Source organism: Arvicanthis niloticus, chromosome 4 (genome assembly GCF_011762505.2).
Source record: "Arvicanthis niloticus isolate mArvNil1 chromosome 4, mArvNil1.pat.X, whole genome shotgun sequence".
Lineage (NCBI taxonomy): Eukaryota > Metazoa > Chordata > Mammalia > Rodentia > Muridae > Arvicanthis > Arvicanthis niloticus.
The window spans coordinates 114,446,824-114,474,360 of record NC_047661.1 but is presented as its reverse complement, the minus strand read 5'-3'; the positions used below and the strand labels follow the sequence as shown (position 1 = coordinate 114,474,360).

The following is a 27,537-nucleotide window of genomic DNA, read 5'->3' as shown; positions in this document are numbered from 1 at the left end:
TTTATGTTAGCATTATTTTCACTGTTCCAATAAAGGCTTTACTAAATAACATGTATTTATTTCTTTGCCCCTGTTCTGGCAGAAAGCAGACTTTTCAAATCTTGTCAAGCCTTGTACTTTGAAGGAACAAAGTCTGAAGCAGGTTTTCTGAATTTTAGAGCAGGCAAGGCCAAGGGAGAAGAGAACAAGGAGAGGAAGAAAGTCATCACCAAGTTCCCATGGCTTATCTCACATGGCGCTGACAGGATCAATATGTAACAGTCACATTTTAAACAAGGACACTGAGTTCTAACATGCAGTTTCACAATGTAAACATAAAAGTACCAAGGCTTAAGCCTCATCTAATTCCCTAATCTCCCCAGCAACAATCCTGATTCTTCAGGCTGCCATCACTCTCTTCTTCATATATACTAAGCTCACTGCACATGCTGTCACTGTAAGCTGGAGAAAGAGGAACAAAGATCTCCATGGGCTCACTCACTGACTACTTTAGGTCTCTGCTGCCATTAATTCACATCATTGTTACTTATTCTTTTCTCCTTTTCTATCTGTTGCTATACAGGAAAAAAAAGTTGAGAGAAAAGAACACATTCAGGTTAAAAGGACATCGTGTGAGGCAGAGAGAGCACAACCCTATCAGGCTTGATTCTGAACTTGCAGCCTCTGAAACTGTAGAACCTAAGTTGTGGTTATTTTAGCCCACCAAGTCTGTGGTGTCTTCTTATAGCATGCGCAGGAAATCAACAGAGCTTTTGCAATTAATGAAAATTAAACTATGTGGTACTTGAAATAATTTTCTTCACTTTTATAATTAAGTAGGGTCCGAATTCCATATAAAATGATATGTATTAGATACTTTTATGTTGCTACATGACAAAACACCTTGACAAAAAAGCCAGTAAGGAAGGAAGAGTTTATTTTGGTTTAGAGCTCTATAGGAGGTATATAGTCATCCTGGCAGGGAAGGCCTGGCAGCAGGATCATCAGATCAGGAAGCAGTGATCACATTTGACAGCACAAGAAACAGGACTGAAAAGTTCAACCTAAGTTAAGTGACATGCTTCCTCCAGCAAAGCTTCCCCTTCGAAAGGTCCCACAACCTCCATAACAGTACCATCAGCTGGAGACCAAGTGTCCAAACACACCGGCACATGGGGGACATCTCACAAAATCTGAATCTTCAAAAAGTACAGTAACAACATGAACTTTATTCATTTAGAACTATAATATGACTGTTTATATACTTCATTTATAAACTTTGAAAGAGCTAGCTACAATTGGTAACTAAGAATAAAGCAACAAAAATAGGCAGTGAACGTCAATACCAAATCTAATGAGCACATGCACTATATAATAAAGAGAAAAGACCAGAAACTGACTTAACACAGTTCAGTGAGAGCTCCTGGAGTTGCATGGCACGTGTGTAAGGATCACGTGATCTGCAAATACTGTGCAGAAGCCAACAGCATCCCTCTGCTCTGTCTCCATCAGTTTCTAAACCACTGTTCAATTCCCATTTAATGAATTCAAACTAGTGAATTCAACACAACCATTCCACAAACAATACATATTAGTCCTGTCAATGTGATTAAGGCATGAAAGCTAAATGTGATATGGACAGATGTAAACACTATTACATGCACATTTTCCTACATGCCTGTTATTTACAGAAAGACATTTACATTAGTTGGAATATTATAGTAGGAGGCAAATGTATAATATTCACATTAAAAGCTAACATTAAGGAAATATGTTATATATATGGAAAATAAAGGGAAAGGATAACTTTTTTTTTTGTTTTAAACTGAGGTAAATAAAGACAAATTGATCCTTCAAAAATAAACTTATAAAATAATCTAGCCAGCAAAACTTACTTGTGTAATTGAATAAATTATTGTCATTACAGGATTAAAGATTATTCTTGTGACTATTTCAGAAACATAAGATATCCTAAGAGAGGCACAGGAATAGACTTCGTTGTCCAAAAAACTGAATTGTTGAGCCCAGCAAACAACTGATAGTCTCCTAGAATTAATGTATTTCTTAGAGAAAGTTGAACACCGAAGCCACAGAAAAAAGCATAGCTTCCCAAGTTCAGCATTCTAGAGACTCACAGGACAGTATGAATATCTGCTCCCACAAATAGACATCAGACCAAAAAGACACAGGTAGGAACACGAATGAGCCAAGCTCAAAGGTCAGAAGGCACGCCCTGAGGATACGCTCCAGTGAATAGTGAGTGATGAACGGAGGCAGACCTGCATATAACATCCTCCATGACTGATTTGAAGCTTAAAGCAATTTTGAAATCATACCTTTAAGTCTTCTTACCCCAAACCAAATAAACCTTTCTTACTGCTCAAAGGGTTTTTCATTATCATTTAACTCTTTTAAAAGATTTAAAATTCCACAAAAGAAAATTTTCTCGTAGTCTGAGCATGCTGTGAAGCACCGCACTGTGTAGTTTCTCTTGAGCAAGAGGAGAAGGGAAGGTTACTGTGGGGCAGGGCTCACTGCAGAAACTGGGCTGCTTTGCTGGTCCTGCTCCTCTTTCTGTGGTGAGTCAGGATCATCCCTGCAATGCTCTCCCTCGCTGGCACTGTCCCATCCTTCTGGCAGGGACTGGTGGTCCTGAGGAGAGCTTTCGCAGGCTGTGTGTGCAGGAATAGCTCCCTTCCGTTGGGGCAAGATTGTAAAAAATGCCTCTTGCCAGTCTCTTGTTTCCAAGAACTCCAGGATAATTTCAAACACTGCAACGAGGACAAATGCAGATGCTCCTTAGTCAAGGTCACCACGATGCTGCACACTGGCAGGTACTGTGAGCTGAGTGCTCACTTGTCCCAATTACTTACCTCTTTCTCCTCTTCCCTATCAAGGACAAACTGCCCATGGCTCTCCAGCCCTTTTGTCCTTTCCAGATTTTCCTCAGTCAGTTCTTAAGCCCCAGAAACTTACTAGCATCAGGTGTGTGTTATAATCAAGAGAGGGGCTCCATCATATTCTTCATCTCTTACGCACTAACACACACGGTTAATCAGCATCCAGCTCTGTTTCTTCTATCTTCACTACAAAGAGCCACTGTGAGGAGCTTTTGCCTGCTTTCTGCTCTTGCTTTCATAGAAGTAGAAAGGAAAACAATGCCGTTCCTAGGTTCACCACACTACTCAAGGGCTTTCCAGGTTATTTTGAAGAAAAGGAATTTCTACTAGTTACCAAAGGTTTTAGAGGAAATTTGTTCCTTGAATAATTAATTTCATTTTTCTAACTCCATATAGCCTGCTATATAAAAAGTATTTAGGGTTACATAAATTATTGTGTACTGACTAAAACTGTTCCTTAATTAGAGGTGCTAAAGAGATGGCTCAGTGGGTAGGAGAACTGGCTGCTTATAATTCCTGTAACTCCAGCTCCAGGGATAGAATTTCCTCTTCTGGCCTCCACTAGGTGTACCTACATACATGTAGGCAGAACACTCATACACAAAACCTAAAAACAAATGAATCTCAAATAAATAAATAAATAAATAAATAAATAAATAAATAAAGCTCAATGGCTTGGTGGTGTGTGTCTTTAATCCCAACATTTAGGAGGGAGGCAGAGGTAGGTGGACTTCTCAGCGTTCAAGAGAAGTCTGGTCTACATAGCAAAACCCTGTCTCAAAAAAATTTTTTTATTATAATTTAAATAAATCCTTGAGGCAATGAATTATATATAAGTGTACCACAATGTTATTCATGATAGCCGTTAATCTTGAGATTCACCAGAGGAAAAAAAATTCTACCATTAGGGGCCAAATTTAAAGCAAGCTTTATTACATATTAAATACTGACCAAGAGATGGGCTTTGGTCAGGACCATTCCCTGGAATTTCACAGCTGCAAATGTTGAAGGGCTTTATAAGGACAAACTTATAGGCCACTGTCCATTCCCATGATTCTTTGTTACTTTCCAAGAACTACAAGTCCCAGCATTTCATGATGTTATCTGGTTCTTAGGCAGGTATGGATTATAGGTTAACTTGGGGCATCACATAGTAAAAATATATATATACTTAAATTTCTATTTTTATATTATAAAACAAATTAAAAATATCCAACAATGGGAGAATGATTAAATGACTATCTAGTTAGAGGATGGAATATCACATAATCACTAAAAATCAATCCCACAGAAACTCAAACGAAGTGAAAGATGAGAACCTCAGGTCAGTAAAGCTGGCAGAGACCATAGACACAGAAAAAGAACTGGGAGGAAATACATCCAAAAGCTAATAGCAAGTACAAGATCCTGTGAGTAATAGTTTACAGCTAGTTGTGTTTATACTTTGTCAATTTTCAAAAATGTCTAAAGTACTCCCTTTTACTTCTGATGAACACATGCCTTCTTTCTATTTGTCCAAATCTGAAATGTACTGTCTCTTTCAGTGTTCACTTAGGTCCACTTTAGGGTACCTCAGCAGCTTACCATGGTTAACCGCCAGGACTTTTCGACTATTCATCTTCACAAAATCTGCAAGAGGAAGCTGTGCGTGTTCAATTCCGTAACTGGATGCTTGTTTAAATGTGAGTCCCTGAAAATAAAGACACTGGGATTCAGGTGTTGTGCAGTCTAGGAAAATGGAGTTCTTTTTCAGAAAGGACTTCAGTGCAGAAAACATCAGAATGGCTTGTGTTTTAAGTCCTGACAGGAGAAGCATTTACAGCCTTTGTTTAACCAACTCATTTTGTGAGGTGAAGAAAAGATGTTCCCAGCCAGTAGGAAGCTTCTCAGTGGCACAACAAGGAAACCCTGGAGGATTTTCCTCTCTGCTTATTCCCTTGCCAGTCCCCTATCCCATTTCTCTCAATGAAACACTCCATCTGAACTCGAGAGAGAGAAGCAGCATCATTCTTTCTTTGAGAGTAAAATATGTTGGTGTTCTAGGTTATGCTGGATAATTGTCGGAAGAGAGAGACACCACTACAGGATGAGTTCAGGGTCCTCAGCAGCATGGGGATCAGCCTCTCAAGGACTGAACGCTACAGCTTAGCAGAGTGCTTTTTACTTAACATAAAAGGCACAGTTAGCAAGTCAATTTCCAAATACCAGAACCTCTTATACCATCTAGGGGTTGTCTGAAGGAACCATTACCTAAGCAATTCTCAGCCATAGGAGACTTCCTGGTTTGCCAGGTAAGTCTTTCAGACTGTTCTGTAAAAAGGCAGGCTCTAAGAATCCTTCAAATGAACAACCCCACAAAATCACTTACTATTTACCAAAGGTTACTTCAAAGCCCAGGTGCCATTACTCAAAATTCATGCCAGATACAATGGCTCTGCTAAAATTCTGCTACAAAAAATTTTAAAGGAAATTCAATCTCAATTATACACAAAGATATAAATATGTCAATGAAATAAAACCCTGAGTGAAGAGTATTTCATTTTTTCTTACATTTTATTTTTCCCTTCTACCAACTAACTCTTAGATAAGGATGTTATATTTTCTCAAACTTAAGATGCTTAAAATCTGTGCCTATCCCAAACAAAAAGACTGTCCAGGAAGTGTAAGCTGAATTTCTCAACAAGTACTTAGCCTATGTAGGGGCAAAAAATTAGAGGAGCCAGGGGATTTTTGGAATAAAAATGCTTTATTAGAGAAACAGACACAACTGAGCAGAGAATGTTTGCATATATTATAAATTAGAATTCCCCACTGACAACAGAAAGCCTGATGACTATTCTGATGAGGCCCCTGGGATATTCTCGAGTTGCTCACCTAATGCCTAGCCACATCTGACAACTTCAAAATTACAATTAAAAAAAAAAATCCAGTTTTTCAGCCATATTACACCTAGGAGCTCCACAGCCATGCATGCAGTCACCACCGGACAGGCAGATGTGATCATGTGTGACGTGGGAGACATTCTCCTTGCACACTGCTGCTGAAGTGTATGATTACTTCATATACTGTGCTGACAATATTTCTTCACTTACAAAGAATACCTTTCCTTTAGAAAATTGAGATGAATTGAGCATGTTGCAAAGTACATAGCAATATTCTCTTTAGAAAATAACTTTTTATCTATATAAAAACATGAGGCGAGAAGAGAAAAATAGGTGAGAAAACAGATATTTAAAAACTAGTATAGTGCTGGAGAGATGAATCAGTAGCTAGCACAGCACTCTTCCAGAGGACCCAGGTTCAGTTCCCAGCACCCACATGATGGCTCACAACTATCTCTAACTCCAGTTCCAGAGGATCTGACAGTATTTCCTGACTGTCAAGGGCATCAGACAAACACATAGAGCAGACATACATGCAGGCAAAACACTCATACCATAAAAATTAACTATTTTAAAAATTAGTATAAACTTCAATGGCTTAGGAATTTGTTAATATCAGAGCTTCCAGCAATACAGCACAGCTTACACATGCAGACTCTACAACTATCTGGTCATTTCTAATAATTCACTTTGCCACCTGCCATGGTGGACTTTAGGCGTAATCTCTTTGTTCTTCAGATCCTGCAGCTATGAAATGTAGACAATCACTGAAGCAACCTCCCTGAGCTGCAAGAGGGTCAAGTAAGTTAAAGTGACCCCTTTGCTTAGCTTAGGTCACCACGACAGTAGTAGGTGCTCAAGAAAGACAATCACTATTAGGATTTTGTCAGGTCTTAGGGAGGAGCAAAGCACAGTACCTTGTGATGGTTGTGGTCCACTAGGCCTCCAATCACATAGGCCTTGGACTCATCTAAGTCCTTCAGTACATTAGGTGAGTCCGACGTCAGATAGACCAGGTCTTCTTTTTTTATGAGTTCACTATAGTGCTCTGATTTGATGTGAATATCCTTCAACAACAAAGGAGAGCGAGTGTATCATTAGTAGGACACTGAAAGCTGGCTGAACTGATATCCTCTTTTCTCAAAATAAACCTGTCCAAAACCACCTGATATCAAGCTTGAGAGGCTACTGTTAGAGTAGCATGTAAACCCCATAACCAACTCCTTCCCTCATATCTCAGTCCTTGAAATAGTCTACCAATGTTATTCCCTTGGCTGGGGCCTCAGTTCCTAATCTAATCCAGCACACTGATGCCAAGCCGAGTCTCTAAAAGCTCATCTCCAGCCTTTCCTGCAGGCTCAACTCCAACTCAACTTAGGGGCTCTTTCCTTAATACGGCATCAGCCTACCTTTCTCACTTACCTCTACTCCAAAAATAAAAATAAAAATGCATTTTCCTGCCTTCTTGATCATATTGTTTTCCAGGTAAGAAATGCCTTTTTGAATTATGTCTCCCATATGACTCATCAAAAGGAAACTGTGTCAAATTAATTAATAGAATGTGTCTGTTTCCACAAGGAGACACATCTGAAGGCTTCTTTGCCAAACTGTCAGTTCAGAGACACAAGACTAAGTAAGAGCTGTAAGACTTTTCCAGTCACATTAACTGCCAGAATGATATGTCTCCAGACTCTGACTGTTATACAATAATCTTAAAGAAAATCAAATGAAGCAGACACTTAAGACTGTATGCTACTGATGAATACAATTACTTTTCTCAGAAAGAATATGCTATAAATCTGACTCTTATACTTAATAACAGCTTCAAGAAGGATCGGAGTAGTTAGAAGTCAGTGAGTCTGTATTTCTCTAGAAAACCAAGGACATAAATAAGCTTAGAAAGACACAAACTATAAAGTACGTTTGTCTAACATATTATTTCTTAGAAAGAGACATGAATCTAAAAAATACTTTAGATTAAAGGATACTTTAATCTAAAGGGTACTTGTTAAGGATACTTTTCTTGCAAATGTCTACATATGGGCTCTTAATATGTGCAGCTATTAGATTAGTAGGTACTAGTGGGGAAAGCAGGGCACTGTGGGATCTGAAAACAAACAGTGAACAACATGTACAGGCATAACACAGCAGTCCACTGAGCACAAGAGTCCTGAGCCAAGCTGGCTGCATCTGTACTGAGCCAAGCCATCTTTACATATACCTAGAACAGGGAAATTATAAGGATACTTTTCAATCTGCTAGAAGCTGCACTAAAAAGTAAAAAATAGATAAACGACCTTCAGTCTTATTTTACCATAATATGCCCATGTTATGTCCCCACCCTTCTAAGTCAGCATATCTTACATTTACAGCCCATGCCAACTCACAATCCAGATTCTCACATTTCAGGAATGTACAACCACGTTTGGCTATTGGTCACAGAATGGACAGTATGGATTTAGAAGAAACAAAATGTAGAGAAAGTTTCAATTTTAGAGTGAATTTGAAGCAAAAAAATCTTATCAAGGCTTTTAGATGCTTCTTTTCTAAAGAAGTGGCTTAAGATGGCAGACAAGATTCATGGGAGGAAATACAAATGAGCAGATACACCAGTCTCTTCTTTAGCTTCCACCCCTGTAACTTTAGACATGGTATAATGATACGCAGACTTTTGCAGCACACCACAGCTCAAACACAAGGCCTTTGGGAGCTTACAAGTTCGCGGACTGCCTCCTACCTTCCAGTTGACCCAGCCTTGGTCATTCTCATCCATGTTCTTCTTCAGCTGGCCTCCATGACTTGTCAAGTAAAACTGATGAGCAATTGGTAGGCAGAGAAAAAGGAGAAATCCAGTCAGTGAAGTTTACTGCTTTATCCCCTCATCACCAGAAAAACACAAGTAGTTCTCACTGAGCTAGAAAAAAAGAACTGTGATCAACTCTGAGCGCCTGATTCAGCTGAGAAAGAGCCCTGTTAAGTGGGGTCTCCTCAACCGACCGGCTCATGCCGCCTGCACCTCCACCCCACCTCAGCTGAGTAGTTATAATCTGCCTGCCACTGATGAGCATTCTACAGACTCCCTGGTTTTCACCACGCTCTCATCCACCTCCCTGGGAAAGGTGTTTAACTATCATTGTTATTTTTGCCGCTGCTGAGCCTTCCCTGACAATTCCTTTATAGCTCTATCAAGGATGCTGAGGGCCTCGGTAGGAATAAAAAGAAAGATGCAAAGAGTGTCACTATTGTAGGGTATAAAATTATATAAAAGCCCAGTCCCATGTTGCGTCCACTTGACTAACATCCACGGGAGTTCCTGGTTCTTCATGTCACAGCAGCAGTAAGCTAGTGTCCACACTTGCTCTCTAAGTTAATAAACCCTTCTCACAACAGTCTGTAGCTCAAAACGAAATGTAAACAGAACACATCTAAGAGGCCCTGCGGGGAAAACAGGCCGTGACAGCCTACTTCCCTCGCTCCCCACTTCCCACAACTGGAAAGAATCAAAGCTGAGAAACTGCTGTGAAGATATGCACGTATCCTAAACAGAGACACCCAACACTACACAGTGCTATGAGACTGGTGAGGACGAGTCTGGGAACGACAGTCATGTCCAACATAGTCCTGTAGGAAAAGTCATCAAACAAGCATGACACAGGAGCCTTGAGTGTCAGGGAAGAGCAACTGGAGCGATGCAAGCTTCCTGTCATGGGAGGAAGGAAAGGAAGCAGAGCCTCCTTCACACACACCTGCACTGGATGAGATGCTCGGCGGTTTTCTGCATAACATCGTTGAATCTGTTTATGAAGTTTCTTAATATCCTATAAAATAGCACAATTTAAAAAGAGAGTTATCAAAATCATCCAAGGTCTTCTATAGTATTACAGGAACAGAGAAAGTAGAAGAAATGGCCAGACAGGCAAAAATCTTTCTTTTAAAAAGTAACGCCACTGTGATAATTTTCATTTGATTTTCCTGAACACTGACAAAATTACTACCTGTAAAGACAATGCTCTTAATTCACCTGTCCTTTTCAAGTTTTTATCCATTTGAAATGCTAGTGATGCTGGTTTAACAGACAACAACAAAAAACGTTTTTGTAAAATTATTCTATTTCCACACTTTACTTTAGCAGCACTGGTAAAATACCTGATTTAAAACAAACTCTGTGTGTGTGTGTGTGTGTGTGTGTGTGTGTGTGTGTGTGTGTGTGTATGGATGGATGGATGCGGCCACATCTGGATATATGTATGTACACCATCCTGTAGAGGCCAGAAAAAGGGGGTCAGAGGCCCTGAAACCGGAGTTACAGATAGTCGTCAGTTACTACACTATGTCACTACTGGAAACCAAACCTGGGTCCTCTGAAAGACCAAAAAGTGCTTTTAACTGAGATCCATCTCTCCAGCCATGCTACAGATTTTATTTATTTATTTATTTATTTTTTTGAGATAGGATCTCACTAAGTAGTCCAGGCTTGCTTCAAATGTGCTATATCCTAGCTTAGCCTAAAACTCTGAGATCCTTCTGACTCAGTCTTCTTAATGGTAGGATTACAGACATGTGCCATCATGCAATTCCATAATGTGGTTTCTGAGTTTTATTATCTAATTATAGGGTAAATGTCTGTCTATGCATATATAAACATATACATAAATATGCTGTACATATCAAAGCACTTAATTTAGGAGTAAGAGAGTCTGACGAACTTACGATGTAGTCTAGTATATAAACACTATCTGTAATACTACATAAGAAAGTAAAAGCGACTTAACCTAGTTCACACACAGGGACCTCATGATACCTTTAACACCATCAAGTCATCAAAGCTGCAGTCGATGATCAGGCGGAGGCTGCTACGAGCAACTTGTCTTCGAATGCGTTTCCTGTCATTTCCATCTGAGTTGGACTCCAGCTGACGTCGTTCTAATTTCTTTCTCTTGCGTTTTTCTTTTCGTTTTTCCCTAAAATAGCAAACAACATTTTTTTGTTATTTGTATACTGAGACATTCACAAAACTTCTAATTAAACAAAAAATTACATTTTAAAGTTGTCATGGTTGTGTGACATATTTCTTCTGTGAGAGAAAAGGGTCAGACCTTAATAACTTCATTTACTCCATACAATAACTTCACATATGAAGAAAAGAACTTTGCAAAGTTAATATAGAGCTTTCTTTAATGATTAACTGCATTATTCAATAGTTTCATTACTGACATCATATAGGACTAAGAGAAACATGATTTATAAAGAATTTATTCACAATTCATCCCCTAAATGATTCTCTAGTTCAGTATCATAAGGAATACTAAAAGGAAAATTTCACTAAATTTACTAAAAGAACAAAAATAAAAGTCCAAGATTTTTTAGTGTCTTACAAGTTTTGGTGTTAGACAATGGCTAAAACAGAAATGCTTTCATGAAACCCTCTATTAGCCACATCATGTCAGGCCAAAGTTGACCTTCCCGCGCTGTTGCTTTGTGCAGACTTGGACACGGATACCAGCGCCCTTGTCTGAGCCATCCTAGCAGGTCTGCGGTTATTCAGGCAGTCTTACGTGGGAAAGGGGACAGAGTCTAAGTATTGCAAAAAAAGAAGTAACAATTCAAAACACACGTGCTTTTAATTGCAACTCAGCGTTAGCTAATCACATGCATAACTTTATTTTTTCATGACTTCCGTTTCAAGGTAGTCAGCTTTTAACAAGACCCAATACCCCTTTTCTCAGCAAAACGGCGGCGCATGCTCTGAGGTACGCACTTGCGCTGTTCCCGCTGCTCTTCCCATTGTTTCTGTTTCATCAGCTTCTTCAGCTGTCGTTTAGATATTGGCTCAGGCCCTGCATCCGCTCTCGGCTTCTGTCTCTCCTCCTCACCGTCACTCGCGCCTGGCTTTATTTCCACCTTAGGAGGCTCAATGGATGATGGCAGCATTTCAGATGACATATTCGCTGTCTCTGAAAAATTTGAAAAGCAAAATTTTTTACATGAATCAATAACTTACAAAGTAAAATAACTTTGGCCAATAGAGACCACCAGATGTTAACCTCTATCACCGATAACAATACAAATTCATATAAATTCTGTTTACTGGCAAAGATCTTTAACTATCATTTGACATGAATTAAATACCATTCACTAACAGTACTGGAAGGACTATAGAAATAGAGGGTTTACATATAATATTCACAACCTTCATATGTTTTTTCATATGTTTTTTTCCAGAATGCAGTATGTTTTGAAAGTTGTAAATGAACCGACAGTGTCCTAGTTAGCTTTAGCTGTCAAGGTGACATAGCCCAAGCTCAGAGTTATGTGAGGAAGGCTCAATTGTGGATGGGGGGAGAGGTAACAACACAGACACTGCCCAGAAGATCTGTGGCCATGTCTGTGAAGAACTGTCTTGATTGTTTATTAATGTGGGTAGTGCCACCCCTAGGCTGGTGGTCCTGGGCCATTTAAGAAAGCTAACTAAGTATGAGCAATGGAGTAAGCTGACATGCAGACTCCATGGTTTCTGCTTTAGATCATGCCCTGACTTTCCTCAGTGATGAACTGTGATCTAGAAACATAAGCCAGAGACACCCTTCCTCTAACTTGCTTTTGGTTGGAGTGTTTTATCACAACAACAAAGAATTTAAACTACTGCAGACACTTTCTGACCCAGCAATGTATCTTCTTACAATAAATTACTATAAGCAAGTCAGAAACATACATTAAAATTTGCATCATAATTTATTCATTCTAACATTTTTAAATATGAAAAGTCAGAACTTACTTGAGTGTCAGCAAAGATTAAACAAACTATGGTTCTTCTATAATATAGGTTGTTTATTCATACTAAATAGCCAGTAAAAATGGTATTTCCAAAATTACTTATTGATGAGAAGTAATTGTTATATTTTAAATCTGAGACTCAATGCAAATACTATTATTTATTAAAGCACATATAAATACACATCTTCCACTTCTGTTCATAGATATCTGTATTTTCTAACTTGAATGATATAGACAAGTTCTCTCTAATAAATGTCACTGTATATCTATCTGTAAGCACTTTAGTTATGGCTAAAAACAATATAAAAATTGATTCTGTAATCAGTCTGCAAAATTCTTAGTGCTGACCAAAATAAATCTTCATTTAAATCCAACCACACACATCTTTATCCATAACAGCTAGAACTCAGCTTGCTGACTGAGGGGAGGCTAACTATACTGAAATGTCGTTTCTCTTTAATACATTACTAATAACAAAGCTTACAAGTGTTTGCCTATTTGTCCCTACCTCAGACTAAGCATAATTTACTAAATGGAGTATGGCCTTAAGAAACATTCTGAGATTCTTCTTTCTTACAGAGCTAACTAGTTAATCTAAGCCAAACAAACAAACAACCAAAACACCAGTTACTCTTCACGATGTAATACTGAGAATAACTTCTGCAGAACTTAAACAGCAGTTTTACTCTGCTTCTCACTCTTTCAAAGTGCAGTCACATTACTTGAGACTTAGTTGACTCGTATTTCAAACTGACAGGATAAATAAGTGAGCAGATATGGTATTTCAAACGATTTTTAAAAGAAAATGAAGAAAGTAAAATCAAAGTTACTAACTCTTCTTGTCTCTAGTAATTCCTATGAAACAAGGCATCTCAAAGAGATGAATGAAATTGTGGCATTCTGACTCAAACCCAGCTCCAACACCAACACCTCCCAGTAACTTAAAACCTTGAGAGTAGGGGTAATTCTGAAGGGATAGTGCTGACTGGACACTGTTGACAGATGGCTCTAAAGGCATTAAATAAAACTCAAAAATGTATATACCCAAAGCCATGGATAGTGTAAAACAAACAAACAAACAATTCTCATTGAGCATGCAAACTTAAAAGCAGAATTGAAATTGACAGGAAATCATTTTATGAAACAAATTTCCAAGAGAACATATTTCTGTTTATCTGTGGCAATTTTTCAGTAGTTCTCTATGTTGTTCAAAATTCTGAAGTGTTGAGCTAGCTATACTGTAAAGAATTACAAAAGCCCTGTTTTACAGCTCTTACACCAGGGGGAGCCTTTGTCTTTCACATCTAAAAAGTCTCCAGTTAAATTTAACTTGACCTATCACAAAATAGTAACATTTTTGAGCAGCCTATCATGAACTAGTCCTAACATAAATGTGTTTTATCAATTCTTGAAACACTGTGCTGGGTGAGTTTCTTAACCTTTAATTAAATAAGCTATACGTATTGAACAACACATGAAATACTAGCTGGCTGTCTTATTTTGGCTAGACTTTACCAAGATAGCTTCCGCTCCGACTGTCTACTACGTAATACAGTGTATGAATTTGATGCAATTATGTAAAACATGGCACTTTTGAACACACTAGGTTTTAGTTTGAGTCATAAATCTCTATGGCAGCGAGTCTGGGGCTCCTTCCCGCCCAGCAGTGATGCCCACGGCACATTTTCATTCACTAATCCAAGTTTAACAAGTATTTAAGAACATTACAGACAGAACGCTAAGTGTGAGACTTTACTTTAGCGTATCTTTAAAAAAACAAAAAGCTGGATGGTTAATTCATGGATATAGGTTAACAGATGGGATTACAAGACTCAAAACTGAATAATACTGACAAAGACTATTTGGTGTGGGGAGAGCATACGTCACCTGATGCTAAAGACAAAACTCGACAAAAACGGGGCAGTTAGCAAACCGGCTAAAATAAAACAGCCCTCGTAGTTTTTAAGCGTTCTTTTCGGTGATTGCTAAAATCAATACGTGCCTGCTTCAGGGTATCTTTATATTATTTTATTATTATTTGTTTTTTAACGCGTTGGTCAGTACCGCAGTAGCAATAGCCCTTTGTTCAGCTGTTAAAAGTCCCTTTGGTCGGAGTTCTGGCTTGGGTGGGAATCTCAGGAGAGCTTTTGTTTTTTAAGTGAATAATTTTATACCTCCGGACACACAGCCACATTTTAAACACAAAATATTTCAGCGACAACCAGTAACACGTTACTGGTTCTTAACCAATAACGATCTTAAACTCATCCTCAGCTCACCACGAGGCTGGGCCGCATCTGCAGCAACCGCCCCTCGCCTCCCTACATCCGACCGCCTGACCCAAGGAAGAGACAAGAGGAAAGGCAGGGAAAACGCCTCGCCTGCCCTCTAAGCACAACGCAGCACTGCGACAAGCCACCCTTAGACTCCACATTGCCCTTTCTGCCACACTTCCGGCAGGACTCCCACGAACAACAGAAACCCGGAACACCAGACGTGACAACCGGGAACGACCACGCGGAGACACAGGACAGCTGCGCACGCGCAGACACAGACGGGCCGTGCACGCCCCCAGCGGGCCTGCGCCCGCGGACGAACCACAGCTCACCAATCATGACGCTGGAAGGCGGCACGTGAGCGGGCGAGGGGCGGGGAAACCGCGCCACCTGACGCCATTTCCTCTGCGAACCCGCAACTACTTCCGAGGCCCTTGCCCTCTATTCCGGAAGCCCTGATTGCAGCGGAGGATATGGTAGTTCACGCTCCTTTGGCATCCGAAAGAATACCAAAGTGCTGTGGCGCGACAGCCGCAGTGCCATATTTACCAAGCCGCGGGGCCTACGGGGAACGTCGGGGTGCGGTCAGAAAGCCTTTCTGAAGTGCTCTCGGCTCCACGCGATGGTCCTCCTTCAGAAACTTCAACTCCCAGAGGCGGTGGTTGCACGCCTGGCTACGGCACTTACGGCTTACGTCATCGGACTGCGCTAACTCCAAACTAGAGAAAGAGGAGGGGCCGGGGGGGGGGGGGGGCGGGACCTGGGTTTTGTGGGACTGGTTAGTGGCTACCGCGAGGTGTTTTTCCCAGTCATCCTTTGTGTTTCAACTCACGGGCATTTTATTCATGTGTAAGCTCGGGTCTTGAGGCGAATCTAGCCCCACTTAAAGAAATTGAAATGCGAAACAGATGAAATGTTCTTATTTTTTCTGTGTTAAGAGAATGATCTAGCATTGCCCAATTTATTTCTAATTTATGTAGGAACAAGTTACCAATATCACGTGGTCTTTAATAAATGAAAATATTTTAAACTGAAATTTTAATAAAAATTCATTGAAGTCGGAAATTTTAAAGTTTATGTCCTTAGTAAAACATATACTTTACAATCCATTCTTTGAGGTTTTCCTATGCTATTTTGCAAAACACTAGTCATATTTCATCGTTTGTAAATACTTGACCTTATATAATCTTTTTGCTAAATATAGATCAAGTCAACCGAGGGGGAAAAAAAACTAAAACAGTTGGTTAGGCTGGTCTTTTTGTTGTTTTAATTTGGCATTTCTGATTGATGACTTATAGAATTTGAAGTTAATAACTATTTTCAAATGAAGACGCATAATTAGATTCTTGTTGTTGTTGTTGCTTGACCTTTGAACATGTTACAGGCTCTTAAATGAACTGAAACATGTCTGAATTTAGTGGGGGGAAAAGACTTTCTTAAACTCTGTTTTTATTTGGAAAAATATGTGATCCAGGATTCTGGTGTGGATCTCTCAAATCCAAGAGATTTCTGTTAACTGAACATTGGCAGTAAAATGTGGATCCATTTATGATCTGTTAGTAGGGCATCTTTTTTCAGCTGCCTCCATATCAGGGCAGAGAGTAGCTGCAGGAGGATTAGTAATTGGATATGGAGCCCTTCACATGTAGGTCATGAAATTCAGGCTGGCATAGTGGTGCGCCGAATCTACCAGCAGCTGTTCCATTGCCCCTGTGGGATCTGTCTTATAAATAATGGTACGTTTTTAGAGGTAATGCCTGGCATCCTCGATATTTAAAAGAGTTTTTAAGTTATGAGAAAATCCTCATTTTAATGATGTCACCAAATTTGACTTGGTTATTTGATCTCATGGTTGCAGAATCAATCCAGAGTATGAAAAAAAAAAAAAAAGTTACCAGTAAAAACTGCAGTTTAGCCCAAGACAGAAGCATATAAAAAGTTTAAAGTCATGTGATGTGAGGAAGTCATTGATTTATAAAACTCATGCTTATTTAGCACATTTGGCAGTTCTTTGTGTTTGACTTAGGATTTTATACAATGACTAAATGATTATCTCTGCCAAAGAAATAGGGGGTCCAGAGGTGATTACATACTTAAGATGCCTGCTGTATAAAGGAAGAAATGAATGTTTCTTGAGCTTGTAGTTTCAGAGATTTTGTAATTTTGCTCCATCTTGGAAAGTAAACAGTTTTTAAATAAAAAGAATTGAAAAGCTGGGGACAGTGAAAGCAAAGAGCAAAACATGAAGGTTTTACATCGTGACTGAAGAGCAATGGGTAGTGTAAGAAAGAATAGCAGCTCTAAAGGTGTTTCTAACTTGAACAGTGGTAGAAGTACCATTCTATTAATTGAATAATTTAGAGAATACTAGAAGGAAACTGGATTTTAAGTAAACATATAGCAAGTTTGGATTTGAATATATATGGAGTCTGGGGAATCTGCAGGCATCTAAATAGAAACAGACTTTAAAATCAATAGTTCATGTTTGTACTTTTAACCAATATAAGAGGTTTCCATGGGTTACAAGTTGATAATATTTGCAGGATCAGGAATATAGCAAAGTAGAGAAGTTATCTACAGGGAAGCCTGAGAGGGTGTTCCCTTTTTAATCAGAGTACAAGCTCCAAGTGGCAATCTGGCCACCTGATAACAGACCTTAAGTTTTGAAAGAGCAGTCAGAAATTTAATTTGTATGAAATCTGGTGTGTTGGTATTGACACTGCTTTGCTTTTTAAAAAACTGAAGAGCCATTCTAGAAAATAATATATGGGATTCTAGAGACGTTGAAACTAGAACTACATACACAAATCTGGGAAAATAATGTCACTGCTTCAGAGATATTTTCATTGCTGTGTCCCACATAAGCACTCCCCATCACCAAGATAGGGAGTGCCAGCAAATGAATGAACTAAGAAACCATTAAATATATAATGAACTGACAGCCCTGAAAAAAAAAAAAAGAGAGAGAATCTTGTCACTTGCCTAAGTGTGGATGGGCTTGGGAGAAGTTGTGCTACGAAATAAGCTAGAAGGGTTTGGGTTTGCACTCATGTGTGAAAAATAATATTCAAATACACCTAAATAGGGGATAAAGCTGCAGGTACCAGAAAGAGGAAGCACAGGGGAGGTTGAGGAAGATGTGAACAAAAGTAACATGTATAAGAAACACGTCCAGGGAGTAAATGAATAACCTGAGAACTGTATATTATTTTCATACTAATGAAGTAGGTTTTAGTTGATTTCATCACAAAGGAAACCACAGTAGTAGGCTAACTGTGAGTGATGGACTTGTTAACTTGCTTCCCCATAGCAGGCTTTCTCCTCGTCATGTGTAGCTCACAGTGTCATGCTGCATGCCTTAAATGTATGCAATAACATTTATAGAAAACAATAAGGTTTATGCAACTTAATCACGCATAAATATTGGGCACCCTGAACAAATCGTATCTGTGTACCAGTGTCAGAGAGCTGGCAGCCAGTTCGTTAGGCTGGACTGCAGACTGTAGAGTAGGCCGAAGTCTCCGGACAGAACAGAGCTCTAGGACACAGCACATGGTAGTGAAGACCCCCATACTCGGGAGACCCTTCCTCAAGCCTCTGGATCTCGACCACCCAAAAATCACAAGAAACCATACCTGGATGCAATCAGCAGAGGTTTATCAGGGGAGGAGCCGGTGGTCAAAAACTACAAGCTCTTTAGCTCCAAGAGCAGGGTTTTTGGCCCCGAGTGGTGGGTTAAAGGGTCTTTTATAGCATGGGGTGGGGGGAGGAAGGCATTTTCGCGCGCTTACACATGAATGGTTGCATTTTCGCGTGCTTACACATGATTGGTTGTTTTATAAATTTTGAACATAGCACTGGGAAGACCAAGGGAGGGGTAACCAAGAACAGTGGAACATTTCAGAGAATCTAGCCCAAATGATAGCATCTTTATCTGTAGTCAGGAATGCCTTCCTGCCTTGGGCGAGGCTTGGGGAATGTAATCCAGCAAGTGTCCTTCACCTGGAATGTGAAGGCCTGAAATCTTATTTTCAGTTCCGAGTTCTGTAAGGCGAAAAAATCTACACATATTTCATAAAATGGCCTTTATAATTTTTCACTCTACAGTAGTAAGTGCGATTGTGAGCGTTGTGCAGGCACTAGAAGTTCCAAGTCAGTCTGGTTATGATTGTTAAATCTGAGTCGTCTTTAGCAAGTTGAGAGTGGTAGGGGGGGGGGGGGGGTGCGGGGGGGGGCGCAGAGTAACACTTATGAGTAAACAAAAAGCTGGGGAAGAAGTCCAGATGTAAGAAGGAAGGGCAGGCATGAAGGTTGCGACACTGGTACCCAGATGCTATTTTGTGATAGTGACAGAAAAGGCATTTGTAGTCTTGAAAATAGAAAAGTGGTTTTATCCTCCTCTTAAAAGTACAGATAATGCTTAGCCAGCAAGGTAGCTTAATGCATAAAGAGTGCTTGCTGCCAAGTCTGAGGGCCTAAGTTCAATATCCAGGACCCTTAAGGTAGACGGAAAGTACTTGACTCCTGAAAGTTGCCCTCTGACCTCCTCAAAAGCACCATGGCATAAACAAAACAAAACAATTATAGAAAGATTAAATAAAGTAGTATTGGGTGATGCTCCAATGTATAAGGTATCTGTGAGTTCTGATGCAAGGAGTTAAGTAAATGGACAAGAGAAGAGAGAAGCCGAAGAAGCCCTGTTAATTTTTATCACTACTTCACAGTTAGGGAGAAACGAGGCTCTTTTTTCTTCCAAGAATCTAGGGTAAAAAGAAGAAAAAATGGGAGTGAAAAGTAAGAATAACTTTACGTGGAGAACTCTGACAACACCAGTTAGCCAAGGACTCATAGTAACCACACACTGACAAATCACATTGATCTTCTCAAGCGTTTTGATGAAAGTAAACCCTGAGCTCTGGGGTCTTCTACTGGGATAACTGAGGGTGATTTTCCAGAGTTCTTCCAACAGAAGAACACTGTACGAAATACCAAGCAGGATTCCTCTATATAGCTGCACGGCCAAAAAAGAACCCAAAGGGAGATGGCAATGAAATGTAATGTACCCTGGCTAGGGTACTGGAACGGGTGAAAGGACTAATTAAAAACACATGTAGTCGAGGGCCTCGGAGAGATGGCTCAGCAGTGAAGAGGGCTTTCTGCTCTTGCAGAAGACCCAGTTTTGATTCCCAGGACCCACATGGTACCTCACAGCCTTCTGTAATTCCAGCTTGCTCTGAAGGCTGCTGCGCATAAGGTACATATAAATATACTCAGGTGCAGACATATACACATGAAATAAATATCTAAAACAACAAATGGAATCTGAATAACCATGGTTTCTAGTTAATAACTTATAAATGTGTTTATTAATATTGAACCTACCACATGGATATAAAATGTTAGCTATGGGTATAATTGGATAAAGGCTATATGAAAAATCTTTATATTATTATAATTTTACTTTGTGAATATAAGCCAAGTTTTTTTTAAAATAATAGAATAGAGTATATAGACTATAAGAAGATATAAGTAAGATATAAAAAGGAAAATATAAATTATTATAATAATCAGTAATAATTACAAGTTTTGGTGAATTTTCTCTTAATGCTTTTTTGCTCACATCTATGTCTACATTTAAACAAGAAATTATCTCAAAGTATCTGCAGCTGCTACTTAGTAGGTCTATTTCTAAACTACAGGAGATCTATGAATACACACATTTGCATAGTATTTTAATTGCTTCATGTTGAATTGATCTACGCTAATTTATTGAGCTAATTCTTGCCATTGAATAAACATCTAAATTTTTGCGACACCAAAAAATGATGTGACATAGTTTATGTTTTTTGTATACCTTAACATCAGTTCAATTACATAAAATATTAACATTTAAAGAGCGTGTCTCCTCAAACACCACTTCTTTGTTCTTCACCTCAGTTTGTAACTCTGGGTTAGGGTCACTGTTTTCCTGCTGGAGTAGATTTCGTTGTCTTTTGAGACAGGATCTCTCAATACATAGCCTTGGCTGGCCTAGAACTTGCTAGGTAGCCAAAGCTGACCTCTAACTCAAAAAGAATCTCCTGCCTCTGCCTGCAGACAGCAGGGATTAAAGGCAGGGGTCACCACATCTTTTGTGAAATAGATTATTAAAGATATCTTTAGAAGGATCTTTTAGTTGTATTTATTTCCTGGAAACATCTTTACTTCTGTTTTGGGATGAAAACATTCACATATTATAGAATACTATGTTGATAATGGTTGACAAGTATCAGCTTACAAATTAATATTATTTACTCTGCACATTAAAAACATCATTTTACAGCACTGATTCTCAACCTTCCTAATGCTGTGAACACTGAATACAGTTCCTCCTGTCGTGGTGACTCCCAATCATAAAGTTATTTTCATTGATACTTCATGACTGTAATTTTGCTTCTGCTATGAATTGTAAGGTAAACATTGGATGTGCAAGACCCATAGGTTGAGATACGCTGTCTAAGGCCTGATTTTCCTTAGTGGTGTTAATAATTATACAGTTGTCTGATGTTTCCTTTAAGGTGACCTGTCTTCTTATCTGGCTCTTCACAGGACACCCCTTTCTATTGTTAGTCAGCCTGCAGTTTATGTTGTTTTTGAGACTTTTTTCTCTCTCTTTCCCTTGTATCAGTCTCTCTCCCTTTCTCTCTCTCCCTCTCTTTCCCTCCCTCTCTCAATGTCTCTCTCAGTGTCTCTTTCTCTCCACCTCCCTTTCCTTCCCCCTCTCTCAAACTTCTCCTCTCTCCTTCTCTCTCATTATTCTCCCCCTCTCTCCCTCTCTCGTTATTCTACGTGAAGTTTGCATTTTGCAGAGCCCCTTAAATCTGTTTGATGGCTGTATCTGTAATAGGAAGAAAAATAGCTCTCCAAAGATGCTTGTATTCTAATTCCTAGTGAACATCCATGTTAATAGTGTAGATTAATTTAGGTCACTAATCCGATAAGCCCCAAGTAAAATTATTGCGCTGGGTTATCCATGTAGGCCTAACATAATCAACTGTGTTCACACAGTGGAAGAAGCAGACAGAAGAGGCATTTGGAGTGATCTAAAGCTGAAGAACTCAGCTCACTCATGCTGATTGTGAAGGTGTAGAAAGTGGGCCTTGAGACAGAATACAGGCAACTCCTGAAAGCTGGAAGCTGCAAGAAAACGAATCTCCCCTCAAGTCTCCAGAAGTCGGCACACCTGCCACCATTCTGATTTCAGTCCAGTGAACTCTGGTGGAGTTTCTGACTTCCAGGACTGGAGGACAGAGTTCTATTGCTCTAAGCTAGTAACTTGTTATGACAGCTGAAAAGTTAACACAGTGCTCTCCATAAGTTTGGGAAATTCTTCAAATACAGTCTAAAAATACTGTCTTTTACTCACCCTCTACCCTCCATCTCTTGACCAATCTTAAATATTTTGTACCTTTTTTATTTTAGTGGTTACTCAAAACTATTGGTTTCTGATTCTGTTGTAAATTAACTCATGTTTATTTCTATAAATAGTTTGAATAGAAACATGATTGAGTTATGTTATGTATACCTTTAAAATTTTTACTTCTATTCCATATTGTATTTTAGGCTTGAAACTTCCATTTTAAGAAGTGCAATAAAATTATTCTATTATTTTATCATAATTAAAATTTTATTTTCTTTATACTCAAATGATTGAAATCACTTCAGTGGTTGTGTTCTCTTCAGTCTGACAAGCCAGTTCTTAGTGACCAGACACACTGTTAGAATTCTCTTAGTGACGCACAATGTTTTTCTGATTATTGATAAATATGTGTATCTGTATTTATGTATGTTTACTGAATTTTGTTTTGAAAAAAAAATGACTACATTTTATCTTAGTTCCAAATGTGTTATGCTTAAGTCTCAATTTTACTTTCATTAAAGTTAATAATCTAATATTTCTTTATTTTAACAAAGTAAATCTTTAGCAATATTTGTCAAAATATATTCTGCCACACCATGAAAGACCTCACCAATCTATAAGAATGTTCTTGTTCAAGTATGTTTCTCAGGATTTTGTCAAAATGATAAATTCCTTAGTAAATTACAAATGCCATCACACTTGAAAACATATGAGCTTCTGAGATGATTTAAAGTGTCTGAGATATTCCTCCCTCCTTCCTTCTTCCTTCCTTCCTTTCTTTCTTCCTATATGTCATCATTTCTAAGAGCAGAGCAAAATGTTCTGATGACACTGATAGACCTTTCTTCTCGGGGCTCTCATAACCCTGACTTACCACATCTGTATGTGATAGGGTAACTCATTTCCTTCCAACCCTCAGTGGGCTAAAGTTCATTTATCTTCTAATCTCAGGAAATAAGTTAACTCCTACCAACCTATGGTACTCTCAGAGCACAGCTGCACTTTGGAATCAGTTATCCATGGATAATTTCAGTCTCCTCATTTGTCAAGGCAGCATGGTAGCTTGGGTGGTATTGCCTGCCACCAAAGGGCTTTGTGGCAACAATGTTGTGTTACAGTGTATTGTCTGTGTTGTGTTACAGTGTATTGTCTGTGTTGTGTTACAGTGTATTGTCTGTGTTGTGTTACAGTGTTATTGTCTGTCTTGTGTTACAGTGTTATTGTCTGTCTTGTGTTACAGTATACACAATATATGTCTGTGTTTGTACTGATCAGGATCCATTAGTGTGCCCCTGTATTGTCAGCCTGGAGTACCCGCCACAAGAACAAGTGTTCTGTTAAGTGTTCCATATGAAATTGTCATGGTCCTGTGAAAGGACTGCCCCGATTAGTAACAATTTCATTCCAAGATCGAAAATTCTGTAATCCCAACTTTAATATTTTTTAAGCAATCAAAAATATTGTATCTCTTATTTTAAGGTTCGTTTTTCTTTGTTCCTTCAAGTAGTGTTAATCAATTAACCTGAGCCAAGAGGAAATGACAGTTGTGATGGACAAATGTCAACTATTGTATTGACACCAGCTTTTGTTATTTTATGCTGTTATTCTTTCCTCCCATATGAGCCACGCAAAATAGCAATAAGTTTAGGAGACACATATATTGTTTGCTCTGTGCACCAAAGCAGCACAGGACAGTGCTTTGTACCATCCAGAGTTTGGCATTCTTATTTCATCCCTGTGAAACAATCATGAGGAGTCTTTTCTCAAAATCCTTTGTAAGAAGAGAAAAATATAAGCCAAAGATAAAAGGATAATGCTATGAAGAGCAGAGGCAGCCTCTTTGTGTGTCGTGTGACGAGATGACTCCTGACCACAGTGCTTTCTAGTGGAAATCAAATGTTCAAGTGAAACAGCACTCACTTGATTAGGTAATCGTGATATGCCTTTTATTGGTTGGACTCTGATACGAACTCCTGACAACGACTAGAACTTTACCCAAAGAGACACGTATCACATACCACACAGTATAACGATAGCTGTAAAATATATCCAACTATGACTCTGAGATGAAAATGCAAGGTAGTTCTTAGACATTTGAGTAAGACGCAAAATAGTTCTTCATTGTAATAAGTATGTGTGTAAGCCTCAGTGATCATGAGGGCTTCCTTGTCCACCTATCTAATATTGTGGAGATCTGTGAAAATAAGAGTAATGACAGACATTGGGACACATGTGTTTAATCCCAGAACTTGGGAGGCAGGAGGATCACTGTGAGTGGAAAGCCATCCTGTTTTATACTGTGACTTCCAGGTCAGCCAGTGCCATCTCAAAAAATAAAATATAGTAACAACAACAGCAACTAAACAAAAAGCAAGGGACAAGCATTTTCACATTACATTGTACGTGCATTGCATGTGGACACCTGGTATTTATAAATCATTCCCGTAAAGGTTTGGGTTTTGAGGGTTTGCTTGTTTTTGTTTGTTTTATTGTTTGTTTCATTTATTTATTTATTTATTTATTTATTTATTTATTTATTTATTGTGAGCATGCTTTTATTTTTGGTCTGGCCTTAGGAAAACTGGTAATAACAAATGAAGTTCTACTCTTAGGAGGAGGTTAAAATAATTTTCACCTTTCAATTTTGCACAGGAAAATACACTTCAAAGGACATGCTTAAGTACAGAGACAGTTCTTACTTTTGGATTTCATTTTGTAGTTCTATTGCTTGCTATCTTTTACCTAAATTGTCTAAAAGACTTAAGTTTGAGGTTAGGGGAGTGGCAGGTTTTCAGAGAAGCCAGGATTGATTTAAGAATACTCATGTATTCTTTTTTGTTTTTTTGAAAATTTTTTATTGGATATTTTATTACATTTCAGATGTTATCCCCTTTCCCCATTTCCCCCCACACACACCCAGAAACCCCCTATCCCATCTCCCCTCCTCCTGCTTCTATGAGGATGTGCCCCCACCCACCCACTCCCACCTCCCAACCCTCGAATTCCCCCACACTGGGGCATCCAGCCTTCACAGGACCAAGGATCTCCTCTCCCACCTATGCCCAACAAGGCCATCCTCTCCTATATATATAGCTGGAGCCATGGGTCCCTCCATGTGTGCTCCCAGGCTGGTGGTTTACACCCTGGGAGCTCTGGTTGGCTGGTATTGTTGCTCTCCTCATGGGGCCGCAAACCCTTTCAGCTCCCTTAGTCTGCTCTCTAACCCTGTGATCAGTTTAATGGTTAGCTGTGAGCACCTGCCTCTGTATATGTCAGGCTCTGGCAAAGCCTCTGAGGAGACAGCTATATCAGGCTCTTGTCAGCATGCACTTCCTGGCATCCACATCAGTGTCTGCCTTTGGTGACTGCACATGGGATGAATACCTAGGTGGGGCAGACTCTGGACAGCCCCTCCTTCAGTCTCTGCTCCACACTTTGTCTCCATATTTGCATCCCTGAGTATTTTGTTACTTCTTTTAAGAAGGACCGAAGCACCCACACTTTGCTCTTCCTCATGAGCTTCATGTGGTCTGTAAGTTGAATCTTGGGTATTGTGAGCTTTTGAGCTAATATCCAATTATCAGTGAGTGCATACCATGTGTGTTCTTTTGTGATTGAGTTACCTCATTCAGGATGATATTTTCTAGTTCCATCCATTTGCCTAAGAATTTCATGAATTCATTGTTTTTAATAGCTAAGTAAGACCAATATCCCCATAGCCCTCACTTCCACACTTTCTTCTTCTACGACCCAACTGACACCCTCCCCCCATGCTACTTCAATTTAGAAATGTTTATGTTTCTATCAGGACTTCCAGGGATGAGTGTTGGCTGGGTCACCTAGAGTGGCCTGAGTTATACAAGAGCATTCTCTTTAAAGAGTTTCCTAGATAATATTCTGTTGCAAAAGTGATGAGAACTGGGACTCCTCTGAATCTCCTCTTAGAAATGTAGCTCAGAAGGGAAAGGACTCTGGTCAGCCAGTCTAGCAACCTGGGTATCTGGGAAACAGGCATCACTTGTCCTTACAAATAGAGGGCTGCTCTGGTAGCCTCAGTTGGCCCACTGACACACTAATGCTGACAAATGCTGACTACCCTAACCCTACAGTTTCTCACACATAAGGGCAATGATCTGTACTTCAGGGATGAACGGCCTAATCACAGTCTTATCCTTCTCAATGGTGGTATGACTTAGGTTAAATTACGAAATTAAAAGTCATTTTGAAATGGTTGGTGAATAGTATAAAAATCCAAAAATAACCACAGAAGATGTATTCTGGTTCAATCCAGTTGAATGAGATTGGGATTAATTGACCTCACTTTTTCTTATAACTTATGGAATATTCCAGTGTTGATGATGATTATGTACTTGAGCAGAAAAGTATCATGACTAGGCTTTTTGTTGTAGTTTTTGCTTTTTGGTTTTTTGGCATGGTTCCTTGATGCTTCTGCATTTCTGCGTATGTCAGACTGTGCACTGGTTTAGTTTAGAAGACAAGATGAAAACTTCCTTGATTTTCCTTCTCAGATAAAACAAATTTCTTAAAAGCGAGAGACTACAAACCATAGCCCACCTACGTTTAATCATTAATAGTGAGCCCTTCCATGAACTTAGGTCCTGATTTTGGAGTTTGGAATCTGACCTTTCCCCTATAGATAAACACTGTTGTCGCAGATTCTGAGGAGGGTCACTTCCTTGCTGGCTGCCATCAGGAGAGTCTACTGCTCAGTGACTCCTGGGAACTGGATGCGGTAGGGGAAGCCAGGCAGCATGATCCTCTTGGCTGTGCTTTTCCTCTGCTTCTTCTCCTCCTATTCTGCTTCCGTTAAAGGTAAGTTTACATTGCCTCTTTCTAAACTCGAATTTCAGTCTCTCTTTCCCTTCCCTCCCTCCCTCCCTCCCTCTCTCTCTCTCTCTCTCTCTCTCTCTCTCTCTCTCTCTCTCTCTCTCTCTCTCTTTCTCTCTCTCTCTCTCTCTCCCCCTCCCTCTCTCTCTGTGTGTTGAAAGAGTTCCTAACTATACAGTGTTTGAAAGTATGTAAGACTGGAATATCTGGGGGGAAAGTGACTAGGTGGAAAGGAAGACAGAATTTAATTTCTGGCTCTCTTTTACAAAACAAGAGGTTTATTCTCATATTAGCCCCGCCATCCCCCAGACCAGTGTGTCTCTAGCTTCAGTTTCTCATTCTTGGAGAGAGATGTGAGCTATTGTTACCTGCTGTTGATGGGCACACATCCATACAGTGCCTTCATTTGAATTGTAAAATAACCCAGTCCTGAAATTTCCTTCGAGTTGCTTAGCAATGGAACAACAAGAAGAATCAGA

At 39.3% G+C, this 27,537-nt stretch overlaps 2 protein-coding genes across 4 annotated transcripts in view; one reads left to right on the top strand and one right to left on the bottom strand.

The window, feature by feature from the left end:
- Window positions 1-898: 898 nt before the first annotated feature.
- On the bottom strand, window positions 899-15,518 carry Trmt10a (tRNA methyltransferase 10A). 3 transcript variants are annotated; one of them, XM_034501334.2, is made up of 8 exons: window positions 15,361-15,518; window positions 11,520-11,715; window positions 10,563-10,722; window positions 9,508-9,579; window positions 8,499-8,573; window positions 6,679-6,828; window positions 4,464-4,569; window positions 899-2,750 (listed from the first exon to the last, which is right to left on the bottom strand). In XM_034501334.2, the coding sequence occupies exons 2-8, from the start codon at window positions 11,702-11,704 to the stop codon at window positions 2,494-2,496; spliced, it is 1,005 nt and encodes a 334-aa protein (XP_034357225.1). In that variant the 5' UTR covers window positions 11,705-11,715; window positions 15,361-15,518; the 3' UTR covers window positions 899-2,493. The 3 variants fall into 3 exon arrangements, with proteins under 3 accessions (XP_034357225.1, XP_076789405.1, XP_034357227.1); XM_076933290.1 differs by lacking the exon at window positions 15,361-15,518 and adding an exon at window positions 14,815-15,100; XM_034501336.2 differs by lacking the exon at window positions 15,361-15,518 and adding an exon at window positions 12,537-12,670.
- Window positions 15,519-26,882: 11,364 nt separating this feature from the next.
- Window positions 26,883-27,537, top strand: part of Mttp (microsomal triglyceride transfer protein) — a 38,376-nt gene continuing 37,721 nt past the window's right edge. The window contains exon 1 of the mRNA XM_034500690.2: window positions 26,883-27,043. Coding sequence (XP_034356581.1) covers window positions 26,983-27,043 — 61 coding nt within the window. The 5' untranslated portion in view covers window positions 26,883-26,982. The remainder of the gene's footprint in view (window positions 27,044-27,537) is intronic.